Source organism: Neolamprologus brichardi, chromosome 7 (genome assembly GCF_056152115.1).
Source record: "Neolamprologus brichardi isolate AB-2024 chromosome 7, ASM5615211v1, whole genome shotgun sequence".
NCBI classification, from domain to species: domain Eukaryota; kingdom Metazoa; phylum Chordata; class Actinopteri; order Cichliformes; family Cichlidae; genus Neolamprologus; species Neolamprologus brichardi.
In genome coordinates this window covers 1,514,071-1,528,429 of record NC_142110.1, presented here as the reverse complement: position 1 = coordinate 1,528,429, position 14,359 = coordinate 1,514,071, and the positions used below count along the sequence as shown (strand labels likewise).

General features: G+C 43.7%; 1 protein-coding gene across 2 annotated transcripts in view; it reads right to left on the bottom strand.

The window, feature by feature from the left end:
• The window catches only part of LOC102780037 (solute carrier family 45 member 3), a 46,386-nt gene that overhangs the window by 16,389 nt on the left and 15,638 nt on the right, over positions 1 to 14,359 (bottom strand). For both annotated transcript variants that reach the window (XM_087842800.1, XM_087842799.1), the window contains exon 2: positions 1,177 to 1,539. In XM_087842800.1, the coding sequence (XP_087698926.1) occupies positions 1,177 to 1,324 (148 nt within the window). In that variant the 5' untranslated portion in view covers positions 1,325 to 1,539. The remainder of the gene's footprint in view (positions 1 to 1,176; positions 1,540 to 14,359) is intronic.

Here is a 14,359-nt window from a genome sequence, read left to right as displayed (position 1 = left end):
GTTAGAGAAATTTAAGAGGCTTATCCCTCAAAACTGTAAATACAAAAAAGTTGCACAAAATAGTTTCCCACCACAGGAAATTTATTTTGAGTGTCTTCATAGTTTTATTTTTGAAATACACCAATTTTTATATACTGCAGGAAAAACGAAAATAAATATTATAATGCAAATTTGCAAAAAAGCAGCATATGCATCAAAATAAACTATTTCCAGCAGTGCAATATGAGTCCTAAGCATCCCAGAAACGACACAGAAAGTCATAAAGTCAAAGATAACTTTTAAAAACACCAGTATAGGCTCATGAGGCCCTGATGGTAAAAAAAACTACATTTCCGCGAAAATGACGTCACTTCCGGTTTTGGGCAGGACATGGCGGACATGCGAAAGTTCACGCTGACGTCTATTCCAACGTAGGAAGTGTTATGAACAGCTGATCGGATCGGCAAAGCGTGTTTCTGGAATATTATGTTTTTGTTGCTGCAAGTGCTTTTTATGCAGTTTTTCAAAGCTATATGTGGAAGGAAACTGTGACCGAGGACAAGCTGATGGCATAAGATGTAAGTACAACTCCTCCGGTTTCATATGCAAAAAAAATTATTGTGCTAGCTTACGTGGTTGCAGAGCTACCGGGATTTAAAAATAGTTACGCAAAACAGAGCGTGCAGAACACCGGCTCCGACCAGCTTTAAAGGGTTAAAGGCCGGTCCATGAAAATATTGTCGGACATTGAACCGGTCCATGGCGCTAAAACGGTTGGGGACCGCTGGACTCGAGCACAGTCTCCTATTCAGTCCTTGCCAACCAGTCAGGCCTAGCTCAAGGCAAAAACCAATTTTTTATACTGGTCTGTTTTTCTGTGTGTTTGTTTGTTTTTGTCAAAGACACTCAAACAGGAAATGCTCATTATTAGTCACTCTGATTTCCAGCTCTCGTGTCTAACGTATCAATTATACCATGAAACTATTATTTAAAACACATATCGTCATTGAACCAGCCATCGAGGAGACAGGACACGCAGCTGAAACCTGCAGGGTGGGCGGTCCCACCTTTGCCTTTCATGTTTAACAGAAAGAGATGAAACGACGAGAGAGCATGAATACGTGTACGAGAGTGAGGCTTAAGTGCATGCAAACACCCACACCGCGAGGTGCCGAAAAGGCCTGGTAATTAGCTTACCTAGCACCATGGTCATGTACCGCTCTTCTACTCCAGCCTCCAGCAGCAGTGGAGGAACGTATGTGATCCCAGCTGCCACACAGATCTCCAGGCCACAGGTCAGGGAGTTCAGGAGAACGAGACGCCAATGAGACCTCCATCCAGGCATATTTACAGAGGCTGGGTCGCCTTTCCTTCCCTCTGGGATGGTCACTACTGGGGGCAGGGAAGGGGGGAAGGATCTGGATAGGGACAAAGGGGGGGATGAGGGGAAGCAGATGGTACCCCGGTCGGACCAGAGGACTGTCGCAAAGGGACGGCAGCAAAGACACGTTGATGTCTCAGATGACCTGGAGGATTCATCCTCTTCTCAGCATTCTGGATCTGAAGAGCAAAAGAAAAGCTTTCAGTACACAGCCACATCATGACCATCGTGCAGAAATTACCCGTTTAAAAGCTGAAATAAAACCTGAGCAAAACCGATTATTCACAGGATGACACCTGTAAAGCCACAGATGTCAGTGGCTTCAGGTTACGCAGGTTATCAGCATCCTTGTAACAGAATACAACCTCACACGAGTTGCATTATATGTTCCAAAGACACGGAAATGGCAGCAAAAGTCAGAAAGCAATGATGGATTCTCTGAGCTCTTCAACAGCTTCAGGGCAGCACGAACAACAACAGAAAGCAGATGAGTCAGCTGGAGCAACGTGGCAAACCATTTGCTATGCAAATTACTCTCTGCTGTTTTCCTTGCTCGCTTTTTTCCGCCTCGTTTTAAAATATGTCAGAGATGTAGAAATAAATTAACCATGAGCATTTGGAAAAAAAGTTCTCCCTCACCACGACATTTGACAGGAGCACCAGCATTAGCACCCACACCTCCCGGGGCCTACACTGTCATTATTGCATTATTAAGCTCTGATTGGAGCTTAAGTCACATTTTCAAGTTCTCCTTCAGGAAATATTCAGCAGATTATTGTTGAACTCAATGAACAATAAAAGATCTTTGCTGGGCAGAAAGGATCAGGCAAGATGATCAGTCGAGTCACCTGTAACGTATACAACACGTCATCCCATCACCTAACATTACGTTACGCGTTCTGAGGCGTGAGACGGGTCAGAATGAACCTATACATGTGTTTTACATGTGACATGAAAATCAACCTAACAAATCATCGTGTATGTTAAATCTGTTCACGTCCTGATCCCGAATCACTTTGGAAAACACGATGTAATAGCGTTAAGCTTAAGGGAATGGACAGCTGGAGCCTCTGCTTGAGCGTGTCTTAGCGCCACGAGCGGCTTTCTGTTGGATTCAACTGACAACCCAGAGCGTTTCATAAGGACTTGGAAGGGCACCTTTCGCATTACCATGTGATGCCCAGGGGCGGGGCAAATCATCAGTATGTTACGCGTTGGGGATGATAATGCTCTGACCGTATATGGCAGGGGTGTCCAACTCCAGGCCTCGAGGGCCGGTGTCCTGGGTCAACACACCTGAATCAGATGTTTAGTTCATTACCAGGCCTCTGGAGAACTTGAAGACCTGTCAAGGAGCTAATTTACCCATTTAAATCAGCTGTGTTGGATCAAGGACAGGTCTAAAACCTGGAGGACACCGGCCCTCGAGGCCTGGAGTTCCCCAACCCCGGTATATGGGCTCAGCATGCCAGACACTACTACAGGATCCAATGTGATGCCAGATAGAGGCAGACTGACAACACCGTCATCGACAGTTTGGTCAAGTTGGTGCTTTTAGGTCCAAAAGAACAACAACTGTATCCTTATTGATCACGTTCACAGACGACCCAAACACACGTTGAAGCATACGTTCTCCAACATGTTTTTATCAGTACCAATAAAAAGTTGTTTAATCCTAGTCAAATCATAACAGCCTCGTGAAACTCTCACTTTCCCAATCAAACAGCATGTATTCACTCCATATACCTGAAAGTGCTCCAATCATTCACCCGACGAGTGTCTCAGTTTTTTGAACTAAGTCTGAAAACCAAAAGCAGAATCTTACATAAACTGAAATATCTGGAAACAGCAGAAGAGGCAGATTGACGAAAGTCCTCTAAATAGAAAACTGCAATCCATGAACATCCGTGTGCAGATCGCGCTGCTTCCTGGAGCAGAAAATAAATAAAAACACAACCAAGAGAAACACTGTCGTCATCATCCACCAATGAGACGGTGTGTTCTGTTAAAGCAGAGGGGCAGAGCACGAACGGTCAGAACAGCCACAAGAACAACAAGGCGCTATATTTGCATTTAGTGTGACATTTATCTGCCAATGCTGCCCATCTGTTCACTCCCAGCAAACAACATGGATGTGATCATCTCAGACGAGACTTGGTTAAGCACAGAGATGGGTTCAGTCGGTATTTCAAGGACTTTCCACTTTGCTGGGTGGGAAAAAACCCAGCTGAACAAAAAAACAAAACAGCTGATAAAGACATAAAATAGTGGCCAAGCCATTTTCCCCACCAGTGGCTTTTGAATAGTAGAAGGTGTTAGCTAAGAGGTCCATTTAAAATCTGATGCCTTTCACATCATTACAGATCAGGGACATTAACCGAATGCTATCAACACCACTGCAAGACTTCCTCAGGCATTCATACATTCCCATCTTTGTCATTATGACACTTTTGATATAGAGGCTGTCTGAGAATCTGAAGGACAAAGCAACAGTGTTAGCAGGCCGGGCCGATCAGGCGCCCGGGTCACAGGGAGAGAGAGGTCCATTTCACACCCGTCAGATCTTATTCCCACCCAGCCTGGACGCACTGAAAGACACTCATCAGGGGATCAGCCTTTGCCCCTGGGCCTGTCTGGCCACTACAACCCCCTACCAACCTTCTGTGTGTGTGTGTGTGTGTGTGTGTGTGTGTGTGTGTGTGTGTGTGTGTGTGTGTGTGTGCATTTCTTCCTCATCCTTCCTCTGAGGTCAGCTTTATCTCTGACCTGCATTCTAAGAGGAACCTTTTGACATCTTTATGGTTCTCGGTGTGAACGCCTTCCACCGCAGCCCCATCTGACTCTCTGTTAGACTGAAAAAGTGGCAAGAGTACAGAAATCTGATTTGTTTACGTGAGAAATCGCAGCTCGTCTGGACACACTTTCCCAAATGCGCATCAGAGTACAGTGTTTTGGAAATTATGGGGCGATCGTGGCTCAAGAGTTGGGAGTTCATCTTGTAATCGGAAGGTTGCCGGTTCGAGTCCCGGCTTGGACAGTCTCGGTTGTTGTGTCCTTGGGCAAGACACTTCACCCATTGCCTACTGGTGATGGTCAGAGGCCCCATTGGCGGCAGCCTCGCCTCTGTCAGTGCGCCCCAGGGTGGCTGTGGCTACAATGTAGCTACAGCTACAATGTAGCTACATTGTAGCTGTAGCTGCCATCACCAGTGTGTGAATGTGTGTGTAAATGGGTTGACTGGATGTGTAAAGCACTTTGGGGTCCTTAGGGACTAGAAAAGCGCTATTTAAAAAAAAAAATGAAACTGTGTCGAACTAAAGTCCTGGGCTGTTCCTGTCGGTGGCGCTGTCACTTGGTGTTCGCTCGCTCTGTGGTATAGTATCACTTCCTGTTCCTGCTCAAACACAGTGGTGTTTCTGAGTAGCTTATTTGCTTAGCAGTTTAATTAACAACTTCTAAATACATTCTTTTTTTCACAGTATAATCTTCACGTGCTTCATCCGAAGCACACTTTCTGTGTACTCACTACCTAATTTATAGCCAAAGTATTCACTCACTGTCACTCACTGTCTCTGTACTGTTTCGCTAGCTTAGCTCGTAGCCGACCCGTTAGCACCATGGCTACTTCACCTGTCCCTTCTGCACTTTCTTGCTCATTGTGTCAGATGTTTAGTTACTCCTCGGCCTCCTTTAGCGGTAATGATATCTGTAACAAATGTAGCATATTTGCAGCTCTGGAGGCCAGGATTACTGATCTGGAGACTCGGCTTCGCACCTTGCACTCACCCTTAGCTAGCCAGGCCCCTGTAGCTGGTGCAGCCGAAGATAGCGTAGGCCCCGCTAGCTGTTCCCCGGCAGACCCCAAGCAGCTGGGGAAAGAGGGCTGGGTAACGGTGAGGAGGAAGCGTAGTCCTAAACAGAAGCCCCAGGTACACCACCAACCCGTTCATGTGTCTAACCGTTTTTCCCCACTCGGTGACACACCCGCTGGGGGTCAAACTCTGGTAATTGGTGATTCTGTTCTCAGACATGTGAAGCTAGAGACACCGGCAACCATAGTCAATTGTCTTCCAGGGGCCAGAGCAGGCGACATTGAAGGAAATTTAAAACTGCTGGCTAAGGGTAAACGTAAATTCAATAAAATCATAATTCACGTCGGCAGTAATGACACCCGGTTACGCCAATCGGAGGTCACTAAAATCAATATTGAATCGGTGTGCAACTTTGCCAAAACAATGTCGGACTCTGTAGTTTTCTCTGGTCCCCTCCCCAATCAGACCAGGAGTGACATGTTTAGCCGCATGTTCTCCTTAAATTGCTGGCTGTCTGAGTGGTGTCCCAGAAACGATGTGGGCTTCATAGATAATTGGCAAACCTTCTGGAGGAAACCTGGTCTTGTTAGGAGAGATGGCATCCATCCCACTTTGGATGGAGCAGCTCTCATTTCTAGAAATATGGACAAATTTATTAAACCCCTCAAAACATGACTATCCAGAGTTGGGACCAGGAAGCAGAGTTGCAGTCTTACACGCCTCTCTGCAGCTTCTCTCCTCCTGCTACCCCCCCAAAAACCCATCTCCATAGAGACTGTGTCTGCTTCCAAAAAGACAAAAAACAAACTAAAAACCAGCAACAAACAACTTAAACATTTACAAAGAAAGAACAATACAGTATCCACATCTGAACCAAAGAGTAAAACAGTGAAATGTGGATTATTAAATATTAGGTCTCTCTCTTCCAAGTCTCTGTTAGTACATGACTTAATAATTGATCAACAAATTGATTTACTCTGCCTTACAGAAACCTGGTTGCAGCAGGATGATTATGTTAGCTTAAATGAATCAACACCCCCGAGTCATTCTAACTACCAGAAATCTCGAAGCACAGGTCGAGGGGGTGGTGTGGCAGCAATTTTTCACACCAGTCTATTAATTAATGAAAGACCAAGACAGACTTTTAATTCATTTGAAAGCCTGATGCTTAACATTATCCACCCCAGCTGTGAAACTCAGAAACCAGTCTTACCTGTTATCATCTATCGTCCACCTGGGCCTTACACAGAGTTTCTGTCTGATTTCTCAGACTTTATATCTGATTTAGTTCTGAGCTCAGATAAAATAATTACTGTGGGTGATTTTAACATCCATGTAGATGCTAAAAATGACAGCCTCAACATGGCATTTAATCTGTTGTTAGACTCAATTGGTTTCTCTCAAAATGTAAAAGAACCCACCCACCACTTTAATCACACTCTAGATCTTGTTTTAACATATGGCATAGAAACTGAACATTTAACAGTGTTTCCTGAAAACCCTCTCCTGTCTGATCATTTCTTGATAACATTTACATTTACAATAATTGATTACGCAGCAGTGGAGAGTGGACTTTATCAAAGTAGATGTCTTTCTGAAAGCGCTGTAACTAAGTTTAAGAATATAATCCAGCCACTGTTATCATCGTCAATGCCCTGTACCAACACAGAGCAGAGCAGCTATCTGAACGCTACCCCAACAGAGGTCGATTATCTTGTTAATAATTTCACCTCCTCACTACGTACGACTCTGGACACTGTAGCTCCAGTGAAAACTAAGGTCTCTAATCAGAAGTACATGACCCCGTGGTATAATTCTCAAACACGTACCCTCAAGCAGATGACTCGTAATCTGGAGAGGAAATGGCGTGTCACAAATTTAGAGGATCATCATTTAGCCTGGAGAAATAGTTTGTTGCTTTATAAGAAAGCCCTCCACAAAGCCAGAACAGCTTACTATTCGTCACTGATTGAAGAAAATAAGAACAACCCCAGGTTTCTCTTCAGCACTGTAGCCAGGCTGACAAAAAGCCAGAGCTCTTTTGAGCCAACCATCCCTTTAACGTTAACTAGTGATGACTTCATGAACTTCTTCACAAATAAAATTTTTATCATTAGAGAAAAAATTACCAATAATCATCCCACAGATGTAATATTATCTACAGCTACTTGTAGTTCCATTGATGTTAAGTTAGACTCTTTTTTTCCAATCGATCTTTCTGAGTTAACTTCAATAATTACTTCCTCCAAACCATCAACGTGTCTTTTAGACCCCATTCCTACAAAACTGCTCAAAGAAGTTCTGCCATTGATTAATTCTTCGATCTTATATATGATCAACCTATCTCTAATAATCGGCTATGTACCACAGGCCTTCAAGGTGGCTGCAGTTAAACCTTTACTCAAAAAGCATCTCTAGACCCAGCAGTCTTAGCTAATTATAGGCCAATCTCCAACCTTCCTTTCATATCAAAAATCCTTGAAAGAGTAGTTGTCAAACAGCTAACAGATCATCTGCAGAGGAATGGTTTATTTGAAGAGTTTCAGTCAGGTTTCAGAGCTCATCACAGCACAGAAACAGCTTTAGTGAAGGTTACAAATGATCTTCTTATGGCCTCTGACAGTGGACTCATCTCTGTGCTTGTCCTTCTTGACCTTAGTGCAGCATTCGATACTGTTGACCATAATATCCTGTTAGAGCGATTAGAACATGCTGTAGGTATTACAGGTACTGCACTGCAGTGGTTTGTATCATATCTATCTAATAGACTCCAATTTGTGCATGTAAATGGAGAGTCCTCTTCACACACTGAGGTTAATTATGGAGTTCCACAGGGTTCAGTGCTAGGACCAATTCTGTTTACATTATACATGCTTCCCCTAGGCAGCATCATTAGAAGACATAGCATACATTTTCACTGCTATGCAGATGACACCCAGCTCTATCTGTCCATGAAGCCAGATAACACACACCAATTAGTTAAACTGCAGGAATGTCTTAAAGACATAAAGACTTGGATGGCCACTAACTTTCTGCTTCTCAACTCAGATAAAACTGAGGTCATTGTACTCGGCGCTGAAAAGCTTAGAAATTTGGTATCTAACCAGATTCTTACTCTGGATGGCATTACCTTGGCCTCCAGTAACACTGTGAGGAACCTTGGAGTCATTTTTGACCAGGATATGTCCTTCAACGCACATATTAAACAAATATGTAAGACTGCGTTCTTCCATTTGCGCAACATCTCTAAAATTAGAAATATCCTGTCTCAGAGTGACGCTGAAAAACTAGTTCATGCATTTATTACTTCCAGGCTGGACTACTGCAATTCATTATTATCAGGATGTCCTAAAAACTCCCTGAAAAGCCTTCAGTTAATCCAAAATGCTGCAGCAAGAGTACTGACAGGGACTAGAAAGAGAGAGCATATTTCTCCTGTTTTGGCTTCCTGTTAAATCCAGAATTGAATTCAAAATCCTGCTCCTCACATACAAGGTCTTAAATAATCAGGCCCCATCTTATCTTAATGACCTTGTAGTACCATATCACCCTATTAGAGCACTTCGCTCTCGCTCTGCAGGCCTACTTGTTGTTCCTAGAGTATTTAAAAGTAGAATGGGAGGGAGAGCCTTCAGTTTTCAGGCCCCTCTTCTGTGGAACCAGCTTCCAGTTTGGATTCGGGAGACAGACACTATCTCTACTTTTAAGATTAGGCTTAAAACTTTCCTTTTTGCTAAAGCATATAGTTAGGGCTGGACCAGGTGACCCTGAATCCTCCCTTAGTTATGCTGCAATAGATGTAGGCTGCCGGGGGATTCCCATGATGCATTGAGTTTTTCCTTTCCAGTCACCTTTCTCACTCACTATGTATTAACAGACCTCTCTGTATTGAATCGTATCTGTTATTAATCTCTGTCTCTCTTCCACAGCATGTCTTTATCCTGTCTTCCTTCTCTCACCCCAACCGGTCGCAGCAGATGGCCGCCCCTCCCTGAGCCTGGTTCTGCCGGAGGTTTCTTCCTGTTAAAAGGGAGTTTTTCCTTCCCACTGTCGCCAAAGTGCTTGCTCATAGGGGGTCATATGATTGTTGGGCTTTTCTCTGTATCTATGAAGCGCCTTGAGGCGACATTTGTTGTGATTTGGCGCTATATAAATAAAATTGAATTGAATTGAATTAAAGAAGGACTGCAGAGTGACATCCATTCATGCTCCTTAACCTCCTAGGACCTGGCGTCCACATATGTGGACATCCCATTTTGGGTTATTTAGACCAAAATACTTAATTTTGCTCTACAAGGGCCTGATATCCACTTACAAGGACATTATGCTGCTACTGTTCTATCAAAATTATAAACGAATATCCTCATATGTGGCTCTGATTTTTCTTAGAAACAAAAATAAGGTAAAAATATATATATATGGTAATTCTTTTTTACATTCATCAGGTCCCAATCAGCCCAAATATCAAAGAGAAATTAAAAATGCTGCTGTGGAAGAGTTCAGGTCTTAGGCGGTTAAAGTCAAATATAAAAAATAGGGTCAGTTTATTGTAAATTGTAGCTCTGCAGCTAACAAAGTGTTTGTGGTGCCGTTTTCAAGCAGAACGGAGCTTTCAAGCACTCAAGTCTGCATGTTAGAGAGAGGGGACAAAGGAGACACACAGACACACACACACAGACACACACAGACACACACACTCATTCCACTGCTTACTTAATGACACCTGACTCTACAATGCATTCCAGTCATGACCTTCATCTTCACGTAGCCTCGGAGACACAAAGGCACGCTTAGGCTGTTAGACAAATGACTTTCCTGCTGCTCACCTGACAAATAACACAACTGGAGCCAGACAGGTGACGGCGAGGAGATGCAGGCTGCTTTACTGTTGTCAGCTCTCCTTTTGCTCCATTACCAATTCCTATTCAGCCTCGCCCCCTCCCAACTCACAAAAATCAGCCCTAATGACTCCGAGTGGTATTCTTAGAATACAAAACAGGCTTTGTATACATTGTGCCAGGGAGAGTAATTTAATAGAGGGAGGTATTAACTCCAGACTAAATGTTTTGATGCAGGATTCTCATAGACGGTAAGATACAGGAAGCATGTTTGGGTACGAGTGGAGGGTCTCGCAGCAGATATCAAGGTTTGTAAGAGAAGAGCGGAAGGAATTGTTTTGAGATGACATCACAGCCAAAAACACAGCAGAGGCCGTGGCTGAGAAACAGCAGGAGGCTCTGGTTGGCTGCTTGGCTCACGCTGAATGGCTGCAGCACTATAGCCGCTCTGCCTCTCCGGTTCCTGGACATTAATGGACCCAATCGTCCGCACAGGGGGACAAGCAAGACCAGTCTTTATGCAGACCGCTTGTTTGGCAAACCTTTTTCTATGGCTCTCTCTGTAAAACAAGACAAAGTTAAGCTGGACCTTTACTTGGTCCTGGAAGCTGCTTAGAGAAGAGCACTGTAGAAAAATAGCAGGTGAAAAGGAAACAAACAGGTTACCGTCCTCGAGGTGGGCTCCCATCAGACATGAGATCTCTACAGAAATAAGTATCAAGAGGCCAAATTAGACCCAAATGATTGGATTACCATCCCCGTTTAGGAATTCAAAACGTGCACCAAGATGAGATCAAGTAAAAAAACAACATACTTTTACTAAACAATCTCTTCTTTAAATGTCAGTTCAGATGGTTTTGCTGCTTTGCACATTAACTGGCATTTGAGCTGCTTTGGCTTCCTGATTTGCGTGACTTCAACACTCAGCATGCAAAACCAAAGCCTTTCACAGGTCCGCTAGGGTCGGAGACACGTAAAGTTCATGGCCAAGTGCAAGGGTCCGTGCGGACATCTGCGTGCCATTTATGGATTTGGTGACGTGCATGTATGAGCTTTATGTTACGACGAACCAGCTGCACGTGATACAGGTGAGTACGAGGGAGCGACCGCTCGTTCAGTCCTCCAACCGTCCACGTCTGCATCTTCCCTCAGCATGTACATAAGCATACATTATTAAATTGTCTCCAGATGAGACTCTTCTTCATCCTGGCGTGGTTCCCGCTGGTGCAGGGTCCGCTCTTCGGCAAAGGTTTCTCCATCTGTCCGGCGTCCTCAGGTGATGCGTTGACGGTCTTAATGTCTTCCTTGATTTTGTCCATCCACCGTTTCTTCAGTCCACCTCGAGGCCGGCGTCCTTCTGGGTCGGTCCTCATAGCCGTTTTTGCTACAGAGTTCTCATCGCTTCGAATCACATGTCCGTACCACCTCAAGCTCGAGCATCTGCAGTAAATGAGATTCTAAACCTATAAATTAATGAACATACCACAGTCGCTGCTCGAATTTTAAGCTGCAATCTAACAGTTTGACAGCGAGACCACACTCAGCACTTGCTCCAGACTGTGCAGTCTGTGAGCCGTTTGCTGTGTAGCAACAGATGCATCAGTGACATTTCCCATTCAGCTCAGTCTTCCTCCTGCAGTCGCACCTCAGAAAATAAGAACTCGACAGCAGTGGAATAAAGTTTATTCTCAAGCAAGTTTATTCTTAGCTGGCTGCAAATTTAGTGATGCCACGCGGCTGCATTTGTTAAACGACAGTCCAGCTGTGAACAGGATACGCTTCTGTACTGTGAAGAATTAAGAGGCAAAGGAGGGCCAACCCAGTATTAGCCAGGTCTAAGTTAAAAAAAAAAGCATGTCATATTTTAATATTAGGGGTGCAACGATACTCGTATCGGTATTGAACCGTTCGATACAGTGCTTTCAGTTCGCATATGTATCGAACAATACAAAATTTGTAATTTATTTTATCAACTTTCCTTCTGACGATGCTGTCTGTGTTGAGCGCTCAGTGGATCTGCACTCGACAGTGCAGCCTAGGCGGAGTAGTCGAACGCAGATTCACTGAGCGCAGCGCAAGCTAGCAAGACAGAAGCTAAGCTCGTTGCAACATGGCAAATTGAACCTCCCCCACCCTCATTCAGATCTGGCGTTTGGAACTATTTTGGTCTTCATGTGACGTATGACCCTGAAGGTAAGCGTGTCATGGACTAAAGTAAAACAGTATGTTGGATGTGCCACGCAATGCTCAATTACATTGGTGGGAACTACTGCGTTAGCGCAGTTAGCTCGTTAATGTGTTGCCATCCAGCCCCACGCACGGGGCGATCCGCGGTAGCTCGTTAACGGAGATTTGCCGTGTTGTGGCGTTAACGTCATTTCAGATTAAGGCTGACAGCACTAGTGGGAACACAACGAATATGACTGCACATTTACTCCGACATCATCCTCGTGCAAAGACAAGTGGAAGCAGACAAAAACAACAAGCACGCATGCTACAAACTTTACCCGAGTCATTTCGACAGCCGTTAGCACGTGATTCTCCTTATGGGGACCTGATATGTTTAATATGCTGCTGAGAATATAGCCCAGAAGAAGCATATAGTAGAGCTTTTATTTTGAAAAGAGACATTTCTCTGTAATAAACTCTCTTTTACAAAGATGAGGGATTTCTCCATCAGATAGATTTAATTTTTTATTACTTTGTTGTTTCAGCAACATTAAATTTAAAAACTGTACGTTTGAGTTCAAATATATATTTATAATTTTAATAAATGACAAATTAAAAAGGCATGAACATTTTTTTGTATCAAAAAAATATCGAACCGAACCATGAATTTTGTGTATCGTTGCACCCCTATTTAATATGTACAACCTAATAAATATTGCACATACAACCACAACATCAGCAGCTATACCCGATCAGGTCGGACGTGAAGCTACAGCACAGCTGTGCAAACGCTTTCAAAATGTACAATTTACAGCACACAGTACAACTCTCTGTATTTATAAACCAGGGAAAATGTCTGAATTCACCAAAGAGGCCTAAAAGTCTCAGAACTGGAGTTTGAGACCACTTTACATAACCGGCTGAAATGAATCGTCGAGCCTTAAAATGCCAAAATATGATTTGTTAGTCCACGTCGCCCAGCTCATTTCTCGTGTAAACAATTATTTCAAGACATCAGAGATATTAGATACTCTATGCAATAACAACAACCTCATTTCATCCCTTCTTCAACGAGCATTACCGGGTGTTGTCATCCAGATTAGCTATGCTAATCCACCGGCATCATTCTCCAACTTCTTTGCGTTTGATTTGGATTTTCAGCCTGTTCCCAACTCTGACCCTCATTTCACTGCAAATCCTGTGACCAACCTCTTCTTTTTATGCAATTTTAAAATTTTAAAAAAGGAACAACTGCAAAGCTTTGGTGCAAATAACCCCCCAGTTTTGTGCAGCCTGAGTAAAAATCACAGTCACCGTTATTTTAAAATGCTGGTTTGGTGAGAAAATGTGAGTACGGGACATGCATCTTATATTTCAGCTGGAAAGCCAACCGAGTCTCATTTCTAGAGGGTAAAAATAAAATTCTTTCCGTTCAAATCTCCACATAATTAGGACAATGACTCAGAAGAGTCTAGACTGAAAGGATGACGAGCAGACGGTTCATAGCTCGTGAGACAACAACGCTGTAGGTTTTCCTTCAGGATTTATTTTAATAAGAGACTAATTTCTTCTGCTAGGAACAAAATATGTCGTCACTATGAATTCTTTTTAGGATTCGTTCCCTCCCAGCACAGGAACGCATCTTCACACCAGTAAGATCCAACCATGGAAAGAGTGGAGGAGAGCACCAGTGCTCACCACACCGAGGCCAAAGATGATTCACACAGCTAGAGTGAGGTCTCACAAACACACTGTTACGACCCGGCTCAAAGCCGCAACATTAAAAAATGAGACGAATATCAGAGTACGGGTGAGAAAAGGTTTTATCTTAGAATGAATACCAGCTTGGCTAACATGGCTGTTGCCACCAAGGCAAAGACAAGTGAGCTCACTGGAAGCTTGCCTCAGGTTAGGGTTAGGCTTTTATCCACACCTGACTAGGTGTGGCCAATTAGCACCAGCTGAAAACATTGAGGAGATTAGGGGCTGCAGAGGGACGTAACACCTCCTCCCTCAAAAGGGTTCCTCTAGGACCCCTAAATTTATTAAAAACCCCTCTGAAGCCTTCAGGTCCTTGACCCACAAACCTGAAATAAAAGTAAAAGCTAACAGAAGCACAGTGTTCACGTTATAGTCGGCATCTTTAAGCATGGATGCCCCTGCATGAGGATTTGAAGTTG